We start from the raw sequence: 17,583 nt of genomic DNA, 5'->3' as shown, positions 1-17,583 counted from the left end.
AAAAAAGAAGATAGCAGGAGGGGAAGAATGAAGGGGGGGTAAATCTGAGGGGTGGACGAACCATGAGAGACGATGGATTCTGAAAAACAAACTGAGAGTTCTAGAGGGGAGGGAGGTGGGAGGATGGGTTAGCCTGGTGATGGGTATTAAAGAGGGCACATTCTGCATGGAGCACTGGGTGTTATGCACAAATAATGAATCCTGGAACACTACATCAAAAACTAATGATGTAATGTATGGTAATTAACATAAAAATAAAAAAATTTTTTTAAAAAGGCATTCCTCTCCTTTGTTCTCTGGTCTTATCTGTGATTTTGTTGTAGCTTGCTTGTCCTGGATCGCAATTCTCTGCTATACTGAATAAGCCCAGGTTTGAACACCTGGCAGTTTTACCGTTTAAGGTTAACATATCCATCAACAGTCATCTTAAATGAATACTTTTTTGAAGAAACTATGTACTAATACAACATCTCTAAGATCTATTTTTTATAACACGTATAGCATGCTAACATTCTTTTGATAAAAATGAAAAAATAAGAATATGCGTGTGTACACAAACATAGTACCTGTAACGAAAGAACATGGAAAAAAAAACTAGTGAAATTGTTTTCTCCAGGGAGGGGAAACAGTGACTGAAAGAAGACTTTTTTTTTTTTTAATTTTCACTTTTGTGATATTTTAGACAGATAAACATAGACTGATGCAACTACATGTACACTAAAATCTAACCATGTTAAACAAAAAAAAAAAAAAGAAAGAAAAGAAACACTCAACATCATGAAAATTATCCATGGAAAAAAGAGAGAGAGTAATGTACTTATGAAATAATTGTACATTATCTTTGGATAGTAAGACTTTTTTACAGTTTGTAGCTTTCCAATTTTCTATTATTTTTATAATACAAATAAAAAGTGTCTGCAAAATGTGCTCAAATACATTATTGCCATCAAGTGTTAACTGGTAGCATGTTACCTTAGATGGGCAGCTTTTAGGCCGCAAAATAGAATGAACTAAGTAATACAAATACAAACTTAAATCCCTCTATTTAAACTAAGTCTGACAAGAAAAGGAAAGTACTCTTTGAAATAAAATAAGACTCAAGTTCTTACACTTGATAAGTGTAAGATAACTTGATAAACCCAGATAAGTAACAGCTTTTAACCACTGACAGGAAAAAGAAAAAGAAACCACAAAGTAATTTTCTAAAATCAACACTATTAAGTTATTATATGATATACACTCACACCCAAAAGAGGTATTATCAGAAGCCCTCAATCTAAAAAAAAATGTGCTCATAATGTATATGTTGAGGTAAATCGATGTACAGATCTTAATTTACACTCAAAGAAATGCATTTTAAAGTAAAATATATCTAGATCATTTTAAAAAAAAGAAATGCATTTTAACAGCTTTCAAAAAACAGTAAATACCTACGCAGCTAATAACATTTCTCATATCTGAAAAGATGAATCTGGGGGAAGAGCATGAGAGGAACAAGAGAAAAACCACTCTGTAGCAGTACGAACTACAACACAGCTTAACATGAAGTATCCAGTGGAGATGGAGTATCCTATTGCTCCTCAAACTACTGTAAGAACTGATCTGAGATTTCCAATCCAGCATAGAGAATGCAACAGACTTTAACAAAATACTGTTTAAAATAGTTCAACAAAGAGGCTATTAGACTGGGGAGCTCTCATGCCTTCAGCAGGGTACCCTAACTAAACAAATCAAATTCTAAAGCAGTCAATGCACTTGAATCTAAGAAAACAAAACTCAAGAAAAACTAATCATCAATAGCCAAGCAGATTTCCTTGAATTGGAGAAAATGAACCACAAGTAAAACTATTATAACCACCAAATAACTAAATTTTCCCCAACAAGGCAAACATTTATGTTATAGCCAATTAAATAATTTCTTTACTCTGCTTCTCTGTCTTTTCTATAAAAACCTCTGCCCTAGGCCCCACCTACAGAGCCACCCCTAACCATTTTCAGATTTGGTGCTATCCCACTGGAATCGCTGTTTGTTCAAATAAACTTTTCAAAATTTATCGTTTTACAATACCATTAAAAAACACTAGAAAATGGGGCCGCTGGGTGGTTCAGTTGGTTAAGAGGCTGCCTTCAGCTCAGGTCATGATCCCAAGGTCCTGGGATCGAGCCCCACATTGGGCTCCTTGCTCAGCAGGGAGCCTGCTGCCTGCCACTCCCCCTGCTTGTGCTTGCTCTCTCCTTCTCTCTCTGTGTGTCAAATAAATAAAATCTTAAAAAAAAAACCAAAACACTAGAAATGAAATAAAACAAACATACAAAACACAAGTCCAAATGTTTCTAATTATTATTGAACTTGATAAAATTAGTAATTTGAAGACTACTACACAAGTTTTAAACACTGTTTCTATACTGACTTGTGTTAGAGAACCAATAAGCAAGCATTTTGAGTACTCCCAGGCTAGAGTCTGGCCCACTGACACCTTCCTCTAGCCTCTTGCTCCAAAGCCCTAAATGGACGTTCAGAGGAAGCCCCAAGGCTAAGCAAAGCACTGCAAACACAATGCTTGAAACATGTCACCCCGTGCATAGCTGACCACCAAGGCCCATTAGTTGTGTGAGATAAGCCATCTGCAAATCCATTCTATCAAGATTTCTCTTCCAATAACTTTTTCCTATTAACTTAAAAAAAAATGGCATGTGAAAATTATGTACATGGTAAAATGAGTTTCTCATCTCAAATCTAGAAAAAACAGAACATAAAACCAACAGCTAGGTAAGTATTTGCTACATTTTGATCTATCATTCATTTAACCCCTTCAACATATTTCTTTGGTTAACATCAGGTACTGGATTTATATTAAAAGCGGAAAAATATATCAAGCAAATAAATATGCTTCAGTCAGAAATCATCAATGATTCACCCATTTCTAATCTTCCAAAAGTTTTCCATCACTAAAAATGATATGGCTTTCTAGGAATCCACATTAGAAATTGCTTTATTTACTCAATTTGAACAAGAAAGGATAACCTTGGATTTGGCATAATCTGAACAAAGGTAAACACGTGTGAATGAACTGAACATCTGTTGACTTTATCTACTACTATTTCTCCAAATGTGAACGTTATGGTGCTACAAAGTCATTTCACCCAAGTAGGGCCACTATTTCATAGAATTATATTCAGTTTTCCTTTGGCTACAAGATTTCATCTCTGTCAGAAATATTCAGACAGATTTGTTTCTAATGAATAGACATTAGCATCTGGTAAAATTTTTGTTTTCCTCATTAAGAAAAATCCTGGGTGGTTCAGTCAGTTAAGTGTCCAAGTCTTGATTTCCACTCAGGTCATGATCTCGGGGTTGTGAGATTGAGCCTTGCGTCGGGCCCATGTGGGGCTCCGTACTCAGCAGAGAGTCTGCTTGAGATTCTCTTTCTCCCTCTCCCTCTGCCTCTCCCCCCAGCTCTCTCTCTCAAATAAATAGATAAATCTTTAAAAAGAAAGAAAGAGGGACACCTGGGTGGCTCAGTTGGTTAAGCGCCTGTCTTGCCATGGACAAGTTATCGGATTTTTCTAGGCCTCAGTTTTTCTATTCAGGCCCTTCACAGGGATGTTGTAAAAGAAAAACGAGAAAGCATATAAAATGAATTAAAAATGTGAAGCCATACACTGAAGGTACCTAGTTAGAAATATAACTATGCTTTACACCCAGCTATTAGGGATTCACCCACAAGCAGCACCAAGTACCACAGATTGCTTACTATCACACTGAGAAATGACTTTCCAATTTTAGTTTCCACCTTCTGGAAGGCATAAACACTTCATTTTTAGAAGTGCTGTAGAAGGAAGAGGGAATAGGGAAGAGGAAAAGCCACAAGTGAAAAAAAATTACTGAGGCAAAATGGTTGCTTGTTACAAGTCAAGGGGTTACTTGAGGTTCAAAGAGCAATACCAACCAAAACAAATGAAAATATTTATGTTCAACATCCCCATACATATCTGGGCTAAATTAGGAACCATCAATAGCAATTTAAAAGAACTTGCAGGGCGACTGGGTGGCTCAGTCGGTTGGGTGTCTGCCTTTGGCTCAGGTCATGATCCTGGGGTCCTGGCATCCAGTCCCACATCAGGCTCCCTGCTCAGCGGGAAGCCTGTTTCTCCCTCTCCCTCTGCCCTTCCCCCCTTGCTTGTGCTCTCTACCTCTCTCTTTCTCAAATAAATAAAAATCTTTAAGATAAAATAAATAAAAGAACTCGCTAAAAAAAAAAAGAACTTGCCACACCAATATAAAAACCAAAAAGAAAAAATAAGGCCACAGACTACAAAACGTTACAAATATGCATGAAAAAAAGTAGCCACATATACACCTGAGTGCTCCTCCCACCCCCAAACCCTCCAACAAAACAGTAAGGTTGAGGAGGAAACAACAGGAATATGGCTTTGTCATATTCTCCCTTTAGATGGAGACACACTTGAACATCTCCTTCTAAGCAAGCAGGGAATACAGGATTAGATCTGTCAGAATGATGAAACGGAAGAACAGACAAAGAAGCTTGAAAACATGACTAACAATGCAGAGTATATGCACATAACTGAGATGAGGTGAATACTGGCAATTGTCCTACGTTAGTGGACATTTAGACATACAACTTTTAGTGATGTTATTAATGACTCTATTACACTGCTGTCAAAAATACTTTTTAACCATTTCTATTATATAATACAATATGTCTGACATGTAGTTATACATTCAGAAAACAAAATCATCTGTCATTACTTTGTGTATCTAAAAACTTTAAAACTTACTAGATTCCACTGTCATCTGAAGCAAACTATCAATGACATTAGAGAGGAGTCCTTTACTGGATATTCGGAGATGATTTAGTATTACTGGAACAGCTTGATACTCCAAAAACAAGACTTTTCCTTCATCTGTCTTCAAGTCCAAACAGAGAGAATCAAATGCCTGAGCCAGGTAGTCAGCTGAAAAACAGTAGATTAAATCAACTGCCATTATCAGTAATAGCTGGAAAGAAAAAAGGAAAGGAAAAGGAAAAGGAAAAGGAAAAGGAAAGAAAGAAAGAAAGAAAGAAAGAAAGAAAGAAAGAAAGAAAGAAAGAAAGACAAAAGGAAGGAAAGGAAGAAAGAAAGGAATAAAGAAAGGAAGGAAGAAAGAAAAAGAAAGAAAGAACCATCACTTAAATTTAAAAGGGAAACAAAAATTAAATGACCAGAGATAACTGGCTAAATTTAGAATGTTAGAACCCAAATGCTTGAAATGAGGAGAGAAGAGAAATTACACTACGATGGGGTAAATTTCATTCATATTTTAACACCAAAATAACAATAAATTCCATTTCTTTTTTATTACAAGAAAACAGTTGATGTTTAATAGTAAAGACCACAGTAATGTTTATTTTTCATATTTGATAACTACCATATGCTTCCAAAAGTGTTTTTACCTTTACCCAGCTTTTGAGATATTTTTTTGTTGCTAAGTGTTTACCTACTTCAAAATGTAACTTTATGCAAACTTTTAAATGAAGATTTTTGTCTCTTAATAAAGATCAAACAGCCATTCAAAGACAACTTCAGAGGACTAGATGTGCTCTAGTGTTACCTTTTGTGATATATCTGCCATTAACACAGCATGGTTTTGCCAAGGCCAATGTTATGATGGCACCGACTAGATCAGAATCCCTGGAACTTTTTGAGTTAGTGTTTTAGGTTCCTTTGGATAATACCCAGAAGTGGAATTGTTGTATCATCTGATAGTTTTATTTTTAATTTTTGTTGAACTCCATACTGTTTTCCATAGTGGCTCCATTTTCATTTCAATAGTTTTACCTTAGCCAAGACATGAAAACATGTATCTGTTACCTAAGTATATATTGATGGATGAATGGATAAATAAAATGTGGTAAAAAAAGAATCCCTCGAACTTTCTTTATTTTCATATGGTAGTTCTATTTTTAATTTTTGGAAGAACCCCCATCCTGTTTTCCATAGCGGCTATACCAATTTACATTCCCACCAATAGTGCATGAGGGTTCCCTTTTCTCCACATCTTTGCCTGGAACTTTCTTAAAGATGTTCCACAGATGATTGGGGAGCCTGTAAAGCCAGGATTGAGAAGCACTAATTTAACCAGAATCAATGCAAATGAAATATTAAGATACTTATATCATTACAGTTCAATACACCAAACAACCCAAATCAGTACTCTTTACAACAATTTTACATAGTGCTTTTAATTGTACAAGAATACTCCAGTTTCCTAAACTCTTTCAATATACTATTGAAAGGAATAAAAAAACTGTTTGTGCTGTTCAAACTAGTGAGTTAATTTTTCTTCTGAGATTTCTGTTTAAAGAAGGCTCGAAGGTACTTTGAAATACACTGAAAATATGACACAGAATCACCCCCATTAAAATTTACTATCTTCTGGCTGATGTGTTGTATTTCATCTTTGCTGTTTTAGCTTACATAAACTAAAGAAGTAATTTAAAAGCTTAATTATTAAGAATGAGAAGCTGAGGGGTGCCTGGGTGGCTCAGTTGGTTAAGCGACTGCCTTCGGACAAGGTCATGATCCTGGAGTCCCAGGATCGAGTCCCGCATCAGGCTCCCTGCTCAGCAGGGAGTCTGCTTCTCCCTCTGACCCTCCCCCCTCTCAGGTGCTCTCTCTCTCAAATAAATAAATAAAATCTTTAAAAAAAAAAAAAAAGAAGAATGAGAAGCTGAGGATAACCTGTGTGAAATACCTATGAAAGAACTGAAATACATAAATATATATTAAAATATATATGAAAGAATTTTGAGAAATTAAAATCTGTGCCTCAATCAATTTATAGTACATTCTATTCTCACTTTTGGTAGAATTTAGTTCAAAGAACACTGCCATTATTGTACTTAATTTCTGTAATTAAATAAAACACTGCAAATAAATGTGTATTTAGGTTAAGCAAAGTTGTTAGATTCTGTTCAAGTTTGCCTTATTTGGAAACCTATGTTTATTTAGCAAACACTCAGTAGAGGAGTACAGATGAATCCTGAACTCAATTCTTCACAGAAACAAACGTTTTTATCACAGTGCCACCTACTGTATTTGGCACAGATTACTTCACTTCTCATTAATACATCATCTGAGATTAAACAAGCTAAATGCTACATGATACAGCAAATCTGTGAACTTAAAAAACTGTCCTTTATTAATTTGGGGAGGGGGAAATGGTATTTGGTGAATTTATTTTTAAGTTGCCTTACCTTTTAGGGAGAAGTAAAAAAATTGTATCGTTATTTTAATTTCCCTAACAGTGAAGATTTTTGAAAATCAACACCAATTTAACTTCTAGGAGAATATTTTAAGAAATTTTAGTTATTTTTTTTTTTTTAAAGATTTTATTTATTTATTTGAGAGAGAGAGAGAATGAGAGACAGCACGAGAGGGAAGAGGGCAGAAGGAAGAGGGCAGAGGGGGAAGCAGACCCCCCGCTGAGCAGGGAGCCAGATGTGGGACTCGATCCCGGGACTCCAGGATCATGACCTGAGCCGAAGGCAGTCGCTTAACCAACTGAGCCACCCAGGCGCCCCAGAAATTTTAGTTATTAATTGTACCAAAACTGGTTGTTGGGCGCCTGGGTGGCTCAGTTGGTTAAGCGACTGCCTTCGGCTCAGGTCATGATCCTGGAGTCCCGGGATCGAGTCCCGCATCGGGCTCCCTGCTCGGCAGGGAGTCTGCTTCTCCCTCTGACCCTCCCCCCTCTCATGTGCTCTCTCTCTCCTCTCATCCTCTCTCAAATAAATAAATAAAATCTTTAAAAAAAAAAAAACTGGTTGTTGTTTTAAGCAACAAGTGTTTGGTGGTTTATTATGAAGCAATACAAATCTAATGTAGTCTAGCAGATCTCAATTCTTTTTTTTTCTTGCAGCTTCATGGTTGGTTTTGGCCAAACTTTTTATTTAGTATTCTGTAGTTGCTTAACACACACTTAAATGGTCTTATTGAGGGAGGGGAAAAGGGAGGTTCTTGTAGATTCCCAAGGAAATGTCAGAAAGGTAGCAGATCTCAGTTCTGATCTTAAGTAAAACCAACTCTTAGAAGTTAAATAATACTAAATAATAATGTTTATGGTAATGTTAGCAGCTAGCGCTTACTATATGCCACACTCTGCTAAACCTTCACATTAATTCTCACTTAATCTTCAAAAAAAATTGTGGTGAAACAAAGAAAAGAAGGGACCTGCCCAATGTCACATAGCTGGTGATGGGACTTAGACTCATCCTTAGTTATCTGACTGCAAAACTGAAGTTCTTAATCCTACATTGTTCCTGTTATTTGAGAATGGCAGTAATTCCTACATTTCTTTAGTCCTGAAGTATAAGTACATAATTTACAAAAATATATATCTGGATAAGTTGGGGGCCAAGTGTTGAGAGGGGCAGGACAACAGAACTAGCTCTGATATACACAACTACTATACATCTCAATTTTATAAATGAGGAGAGTATATTTATTTAGAGTATACTTAATTAGAAAAGGAGAGTATATTTAATTAGAAAGACAAGAAATTTGTCCCTAAAACAATACTATCAGGTAAGATTCTTACCTTTCATTCTCCTATCTTTCCATAGATCAAACTAGTATGTACATACTGAAGGTTTTATTAATTAAAATGTTTTCATATTGACGGCCACATCTACATACTTAAAATTGTTAATGACATGTAACATTCCACTGTCCTCATGATGATACTGTTAAAGGCCTGATTATTTAGGGTCAAGAAAAGATCTGAGTCCCTTACAAATGCCTGACCCTCAGTTTGCTCTTCTGTAAAAATGACACCACCATCTAAAGTTACTGTAGGGAATAAATTTGAAAAAAACAAATGAGTGATTAGAAAAATGCCAACAACACTGCAAGAACTTATTTCCTTCTCTATTCCAATTGCGGGTTTGTCAATTATTTATCATTTATCATTATTAGACAGCACAAATCTTTTTTTTTTTTTTAAGATTTTATTTATTTGACAGAGAGTGAGACAGGAGAGAGGGAACACAAGCAGGGGGAGTGGGAGAGGGAGAAGCAGTTTTCCTCCTGAGCAGGGAGCCAGATGTGGGGCTCAATCCCAGGACCCTGGGATCATGATCTGAGCTGAAGGCAGACGCTTAATGACTGAGCCACCCAGGTGCCCCAACATAATAAATCTTATTAAAGGTTATGATACATTTGGTGGCTCCTGTAAGCAGAATGCATTTCAAAAATGGTAAGCTACAATACAGTAAAAATTGTACCTGTTTTGACTCTTAACTATAGAGAACAAAGTGATGGTTACCAGAGGGGAGGTGGGTGGGGATAAGAGTGAATTAAGTGATGGGGATTAAGGAGTGCACTTGTCGAGATGAGCACTGGGTGATGTATGGGAGTGCTGAATGACTCTATTGTATACCTGAAAGTAAAATAACACTGTATGTTAACCAATAAAATTAAAATTAAAACTTTAAAAAAACCCACATTTCTCAAGACAGTTTTGGTAAATATTATGTATTAATCTTATGAGTGAACTACTGTATTAGAATTTGAAATACTGCATATTGAAATATTGTAATTTGAAAATACACACATTTTATCAATAAAGACTTTTAGTTGGCATTATATTCAATCATTTTATTTTTGTTAGTATAATGGATATAAGGTTATATCTTAGTTAAATTTTATTTCAGAGAATCAGTGTAGCACAGTGACTAAGAGTGTAGACTTAACCTCTCCATGCCTCAATTTCCTCATTTATAAAATTGAGATGTTAATACTGACATTTCATAATCTTCTTGTTTAGTACCCTGAATATGTCTTGCCAGGCCTTTCTGGCTTGCCAGGTCTCTGTGGATAGGTCTGATGTTCCTCCCTCTGTACGTAAGGAATCTCTTCCCCCTAACTGCCCTTAAGATGGTTTCCTTTGTTCTAAGATTTGTGAGTTTTACTATAACATGCCGGGGTGTTGGCCTGTTTTCCTTGATCTTGGGTGGGGTCCTCTCTGCCTCTAGGACACAAATGTCTGTTTCATTCCCCAGATTAGGGAAGTTCTCTGCTACGATTTGCTCAAATATATCTTCTAGTCCTTTCTCTCTCCACCCCCTGAGGGATCCCAAAAATTCTGACATTGGAACATTTCATGGTGTCACTTATTTCTCTGATTCTATTTTCATGGATTCTGAGTTGTTTTTCCCTGCCCTCCTCTTTTAGCTTTTTATCTATTAAATGGTCTTCCAGGTCACTAATCTGTTCTTCTGCCTCACTTACCCTAGCTGTTAGATTATCTAGATTAGACTGGATCTCACTGATAGCATTTTTAAATTCTGCCAATTCAGCTTTCATTTCTGTCCTTAGAGACTCTTATGTTGCCATTAATTGATACCTCCATTCTAGCTATCGTCTTCACAATTGCTAGCCTGAATTCCATCTCCGACATCTTGGTTATATCTGTATCCATTTGTAAATCTGTGGCATAATTCATAATCTCTGAGTCTTTCTATTTTGGGGGTTCCTCCTCCTAGTCATTCTGTTGATGGGTGGAGGAGGGATTGTATAGAGTCCAAATTATTGACCACAACCCAAGCAAGATGTACCTGTTTTATAGGGACGTTAGGGTTGCTGGGCTCTTGTTTTCCCAGTCTGTCTTCTGGGGAAGGGGCCTGCCGTGCTGTTACTCAGGCATCCCTGTTTGGGCAGAGTTGCCTTGCCCCATGGCAGGGGATGGGCTCAGTGAAAACCGGTTTTTGGGGGGGCTTTTGTTCTCTGGTGGCTTTCCCTGGCGGCTTTCTGCGTCTCTTCTGAGGGAGCAGAGGAGACCGTTTCCAACCCTCTGCCTCAGAGCAAAGAGATCGCAGTCTGTTCTTCAGTGAGCCCTCCAGGCCACACTGTCTCCGTTTCTGTCTGTGCTGCTATATATTGCAGCACCCTGGGTTGTGTGCCCCTCAGCAGCACTCCCAGTCCTTGCCTCCAGGTCGGGGCATGTGTCTGCCCTTTGTGCTTCTAAAACCACCAGCCACCCCCGGTTCACACTCACGGCCATGCCGCTTGGGAGTTTCAGTCCCGGGGGCTGCCCTAAAGTCCATTTCCCGCCACTATGGGTCTGCGAGTCTGTGTCCAGTCCCAGCGCGGGAGGCTATTGCTCACTGGCGGTGTAGGATCCCGATGGCCGGGCTCCCTCCCCCTTCTCTTTATCCTCTGATATCTGCCTGCAGAATCACGGCTCCCCATTTTGTACCTTGAAACCAACCGCCTGCGATATTCTGTTTGTAGAGATCCAGATCTACTTACATCTCAGGCTGATATCGTAGGTGTTCAGAGTGGTCCAGTAGATATCCAGCTCAATTCCGGGGACCAGTTGGAATAGGGTCCCCTACTTCTCTGCCATCTTTTCCCCTCTACCTCACTATGGTTTTGATTTGCATTTCCCTGATTAGTGATGTTGACTATCTATATGTCTTCTTTAGAGAAATGTCTGTTCACATTCTCTGCCCACTTTCTAATCAGATTTTCTTTTTAGTGTTGCATTGTATTAAGTCCTATATATATTTTAGAAATTAATCCCTTATCAGATATATCATTTGCAAATATCTTCTCCAATTCAGTAGGTTGTCTTTTCATTCTGTGGATGTTTTCCTTCACTGTGCAAAGGCTTTTTAGTTTGATGTAGGCTCAATTGTTCATTTTTGCTTTTGCTGCCCTTGCCTGAGGAGGCAGACTCAAAAACATATTGCTCAGACCAACGTCCAGGAGTTTACTGCCTATGTTCTCTTTTACTTTTATGATTTCAGGTCTTACATTTAGGTCTTTAATACATTCTAAGTTTATTTTTTATATGGTATAGTAAAGTGGTTCAGTTTTCCCAGCACCATTCATTAAAGAGACTCTTTTCCACCATTGTATATTCTTGCCTCCTTTGTCACAGATTAATTGACCAGGTAACGTGTGGGTTTATTTCTGGGATCTCTATTCTATTCTATTGATCTGTGTGTCTATCTTTGTGCCAATACCACTCTGTTTTGATAATAGCTTCGTAGTCAAGTTTGAAATCTTTCCAGCGTGCAGGTCTTTCCCCTCTTTAAGTTTATACCTAGTTATTTTATTGTTTTTGGTGCAATTGCAAATGGGACTGTTTTCTTAATTTTACTTTCTGCTGCTTAATAGTGTTCTTGATCTCTGACTGGTTCATTTTTATCTATGTGTTGAGTCTCACTGATGTCCTCCACTCTTTTTGTTTTTACCTCCACTCTTTTCTTAAGTTTAGTGAGTATCTTTATGAACATTACTTTAAATTCTCTATCAGGCGTATAACTTACATCCATTTCACTTGGGTCTCTTGCTGTGGTTTAGTCCTGTTCTTTCATTTGGGACATATTCTCTGATTCCTCATTTTGTCTAACTCTCTGTGTCTATTTCTTTGTGTTAGGACAGTCAGCTACTTCTCTTGCTCTTAATGATAATAGCCTTATAAAGAAGAGGTCCTACAGTGCCCTGCAGGGCCACGTCTCCTGTTCCCCAGGGCTTGGCACTCAGGGAGTGTCTCCTATGTGTGTTGCATGTGCTCTGTTGTTGAGTGTTAACCTCTTTCCTGCCCCCCTGCCCCTTCAGTCCAGTTGTCTGCAAAGGTTCTCTGCCAACTGTGGGTAGTGTTTGGTCCCAGCAGGGGTGGAGAGTGTTTTAGCAAGGTGTGCAGTGGTCTGCTCAAGCAATGAGACTTGCCCCTGCCACCACCGGAACTGAGGTCCCGCAAATGTGTGGGTTGGGAGATGTGTTGGCAGGGTTTACCCTAATCCTTTGGGGGATGGGTCCTACAAGGCTGGAACTAAGGCGAGTGTGACTGGGAGGGGTGGATCTGCCGAAGCACAGGGTGAGAGGCTATGATGTAAGCAAATTGGGTAATGGAGTGTCGATGCCATGCTAGCTGTTTATGCAGGGGCAGGAGAGGGATAGGTGCCTACCAGCTCCTTTGCTCCTGGAGAGGTCTCCCCACGATCCCTGTCTATCCAAGTCATGCTCTGGGATGAGCAAATCACTCTCCCTCCCATCTACCCCCAGAGTTTTTCAAACTGATGGTTCTATGCTATATCTGCATGGGCTGTTTGTCCTGCTGTCACTTTAAGGGTGGGGACTCCACTTCCAAACACCCTTGGAGCTCCCCCAGAGCCGAGCCTCCCAATTTTGAAAATTCCAGGCATTCTCACTGGTGTAGAACTCATGAAGTTTGGCCCCTCTCGCTTTCAAAGGCAAATGTTATGGGGATTCATCCTTCCCATTTGTGGGCTCCCCAGTGTGAAAGTCTGTTTTCACCCTTCTCCGCACCACTGGCTCTCTCCCCAACATGGACAGCCATGGTCTGTTGCACTCCCAGACCCTGTCTTTGCCCTTCCTACCTTCTTTGATGTGGCCTCTTATCTACCTTTAGTTCGTGGAGTCTGTTCTGCCAGTCTTCAGATCATTTCATGGGTTATTTATGCTGCTATATCTAGTTATAGCCATGGAACAAGGCAAGCTTACTCCCCCTACTCTACCACCATCTTCCTAGTCAATCCTCTAATTTTTGACATTTTAATTATTATGCTTCTCAGTGTGGACCTCTTTGGGTTCATCTTATTTGGAGTTCTCTGTATTTCCTGGACCTGGATGTGTTTCCTGCCCCAGGTTAGGGAATTTTTCAGCTTATTTCTTCAAGTAAGTTCTCCACCTCTTTCTCCTTCTCTCTTCTTCTTCTGAACCCCTATAATGCAATTATTAGTATGCTTAATGTTGTCCTAGAGGTCCCTTATCTCACTTTTTTATAGCCTTTTTTCTTTTTGCCATTCAGCTTGGATGATTTCCACTACTCTGTCTTCATAATTGCTGAGCTGTTCTGCATCCTCTGATTTATGGTTGACTCCTCTAGTGTTTCTCCTCCTAAGTTAAGGAATCATCTTTATGATCATTACTTTGAATCGTATCAGGTAGACTGTCTATCTCTGTTTTGTTTAGATCTTTTTCTGAGGTTTTTGTCTTGCTCTTTCATTTGAAACAGACTCCTCTGTCTCCTCATTTTGTCTTTCTGTGTTTCTACGTATTAGGTAAGTTAGTACATCCCCTGGTCTTGAGAGTAGTGGCTTTATGTAGAAAACATCCGGTGGGGTCCAGAATCACAATGCACCCTGGTCACCAGAACCCAACCCTCAAGGTGTCCCCTTGTGGGCTACATACACACTCCTATTGTGACTGGGCTGCAACTGCTATGCCAACTGGTGGGCTGAGGTGACTGCTGGACCAGCTGCCTCCAATGCCCAGCCACGACTACTATGGGTGCACTGGTGGGAGGGTCTGGCCCTGGCACAACTGGATGAGAGGACCAGCTGCAACTGTTGCAGCTGGGCTGGTTGGTGGGGATCAATCACCAGTGTGAAATGGCTGTTGATGCCTATCTTTGACTGTTGCAGGCATGGTGGATGGTGGGAGGTGCTTTAGAAATGTGCCTGCCAGGGCAAGTACTTTGGGAAGGCATGTCCACAGGGGAATGCTGGTACAGGGAAAGCAGTGCCATCAAGATAGATGGAGAGTGTCAACTGGTATGGCAGCATCATGCCAGCTAGGCTGAAGGAGAGCAAGAAAAATTGCACCTGCCAGCACTCTGTTCCTACAGAAAGTTCCTACAGATCCCTACCCTCCAGCACATGCCCTAAAAATTAGTCAATAAATCTCCTTCACTTATGGCCCAGGTGCTTTTCAAACAGCTGCCCTGTGCTGTCTGAGTGAGACTGTGCATGAGCCCTTTAAGAGGAGAGTCTCCATTTCCCTCTAGCCCTCCCAGAGTTGGCCTGCTATTTTTCAAATCCAGACATTATGTGGGCTTCTCTTCCCAGGGCAGATTTTTGGGGTGGGGGTGAAAAATGTAGGGTTTGAACTCCTCACTCCTCAGGCAGGTCTCTTCACCTGTGATGTCCTTCCTGATTCTCGATTACCACACCACGTGTTAGGTTCCTAACCAGACCATGTCTCTTCCCCTCCTACCCTTCTTGATGTGGCTTTTTCCTCGTATCTTTAGCTGTGGAACAGCTGTTCTCCTAGTCTTCAGGTCATCAGCACAAAGAGTTGCTCTATATGTAGTTGCATAGATTTGCTGTATCCATGGGAGGTGAGCTCAGGATCTAATTTGCCTTCTTCTTTGACTCTATACAGTTGCTTTAAAATCTGCTAAGGCAAGCCACTACCCATGTTGCTGTTTTACTTGTTTTAAATTATTACATTCATTGCAAGTATTATTTCAAACTTTCCTACCGCTTTCTCAACTTACACACACTATACTTGAATTTTCATTGGTATTTTTACACAAAGTGACTTGGAGTATCTTATAATTTTTAATATATTTGTTAGGAAGAATAAAAGTCCTTTATTTCTGGGGTGCCTGGGTAGCTCAGTTGGTTAAGCATCTTACTCTTGATTTCAGCTCAGGGTTGTGAGACCAAGCCTTGCATCGGGCTCTGTGCTAGGTGTGGAGCCTGCTTGAGATTCTCTCTCTCCCTCTGACCCTCCCCCACTCTAAAAGAAAAAGTCCTTTATTTCTGCCATTTAATGTCAGCAATAATCTTTTTAAAAATTTTTTTATTTATTCATTTGAGAGAGAGAGAGATCGAGAGACAGACAACATGAGCAGGGGCAGGGGGAGGGGCAGAGTGAGAAGCAGGCCCTCCTGAGCAGGGAGCCCACTGTGGGACTCAATCCCAGGATTCTGGGATCATGACCTGAGCCGAAGGCAGATGCTTAACCAACTGAGCCACCCAGGCACCCAGCAATAATCTTTATTACCCTGTCCACTCATCTATTACTTACTCATATCCTTTTTTAAAGATTTTTAGAGAGAGTATGCGTGGGCATGCAAGTGGGCATGCAAGTGGGGGGAGGGGCAGAGGGAGAGGGAGACTCTCAAGCAGACTCCCCCCGAGCCCAGAGCCCGATTCAGGGCTTGATCCCACAACCCTGGGATCATAACCTGAGCGAAAACCAAGAGGCAGACGTTCAACGGACTGAGCCACCCAGGTGCCCCACCCATATCTTTATTTATACCCTATTATATTTCACAAAGGATGAAGTTTACAAACACCAAATTAGATTTATATCCAAATTTTATACTTTTTGGTTTTTTATATTAGCAAGATTTCTTTTTTATGTTATTGTTGTTTGTTAGTGATATTCATAGTAGTCATACTATACAGCCACAGATAGTCACAGACGGTAATGATAGTACTGAAAGTCAACAGACTTTGTGAATTTCCTCTGAAGCTCATTTTCTGAAACACAAATTCTATCAGACTGCTATAACAACTATCAGAGACTGTGTAGTTTATACACAACAGGAATTTTACTGCTCACAGTTCTGGAGGTGGAGAAGTCGAAGACAAAGTTGCCAGTATAGTTGCCAGTATGGTGAAGGTTCACAACCTGAACCTTCATTCTGTGTCCTCACAAGGTGTAAGGGCTAGAGATCTCAGTGGAGATTCTTTTATAAGGGCACTAATCCCATTTATGAGGGCTCCACACTCACTAAGCACCTCCTAAAGTCCCCAACTACTAATACCATCATCTCTAGGGGTTAGCATTTTACCACATGAATCTTGTGGGGTCACAAATATTCAGAACACAGCACATTATATTCAATGAATTTCTGAGCTAGTTTCATTGAATATCCTCAATTTATACAGAGTATCCACAAATGAATAGTTTCCTTTCCAATATTCATCTTTCTTTTTTTTTAATGGCTCACTGAAAATGGTCAGCATGTCCAATACTATACTGCACAGAATGGTGAGAGAGAACACCTAATTCTATCTTTTGTTTTATTTCTCTATTGCATTAGTTTTATCAGTAATGCATATTATATTTTATCAAATGATATAATGCATGTTGATATGCGGTGAACTTTATTTTGGACTAATACACCCTTCTCATAAATGATGTTTCAAACAGTTATCACTCAATCTGTTTAACTATGAGAACCATAAATATAAGGAAAAAACTAAGAAGCAAGTTATAGTTTCGTTTTTTGTTATTGTTGTTGTAGAATTCCATAATCAGGTGTAACTAAACAGTACACACTTCAGAGAAAGTGGTAAAATTAAATTATTGCCATTTCCCACTAAAAAAAATTCAACCACACTGAGTTATATAATTTAACAAACAGGAAAGATAAAAAGATGGCATATTTAATGTTTCACTATTTTGGTATGACTTTAACAAAAATTCTATTTAGTAATTCAAAAACATAACTCGTTGTAGCTGTATATCAAAACTGTATTAAAAACAGTCAACTTTATTGTTGACACAGTCAAACATTATTTTTAATTCATTCATTTCCTTATTCACTATTATAAACATTAAACACTATGCTAGTTGCAGGGGGATACAACAGTAAACAAGGCAGTATTTTTCTTCAGTCAACTTACAAACTAGTGTAGGGGCTGATAAAATTTTTCTGTAAAGGGCCACATCATAATATAGGCTTCTAGGAGGCCATACAGTCTCTGTTGCCAACTACTCAGCTCTGTCGTAAGGCAAAAACAGTTATTA

The 17,583-nt window shown here is 39.1% G+C and overlaps 1 protein-coding gene across 13 annotated transcripts in view; it reads right to left on the bottom strand.

The window, feature by feature from the left end:
• CCDC138 (coiled-coil domain containing 138) overlaps positions 1-17,583 on the bottom strand; it is a 134,605-nt gene that overhangs the window by 33,300 nt on the left and 83,722 nt on the right. For 12 of the 13 annotated variants that reach the window (XM_064572684.1, XM_064572693.1, XM_064572695.1 and 9 more), the window contains one exon: positions 4,801-4,977. In XM_064572684.1, coding sequence (XP_064428754.1) covers positions 4,801-4,977 — 177 coding nt within the window. Of the gene's footprint in view, positions 1-4,800; positions 4,978-17,342; positions 17,558-17,583 lie in introns of those variants that run through there. The other variant, XM_064572696.1, reaches the window with a different exon arrangement.

This window comes from Mirounga angustirostris, unplaced genomic scaffold (assembly GCF_029215605.1).
Source record: "Mirounga angustirostris isolate CCGP_5_RB_7025 unplaced genomic scaffold, mMirAng1.0.hap1 SCAF_10, whole genome shotgun sequence".
NCBI lineage: Eukaryota > Metazoa > Chordata > Mammalia > Carnivora > Phocidae > Mirounga > Mirounga angustirostris.
Note: the sequence above shows the minus strand (reverse complement) of the source record. Positions and strands in the feature narration are given on the sequence as shown.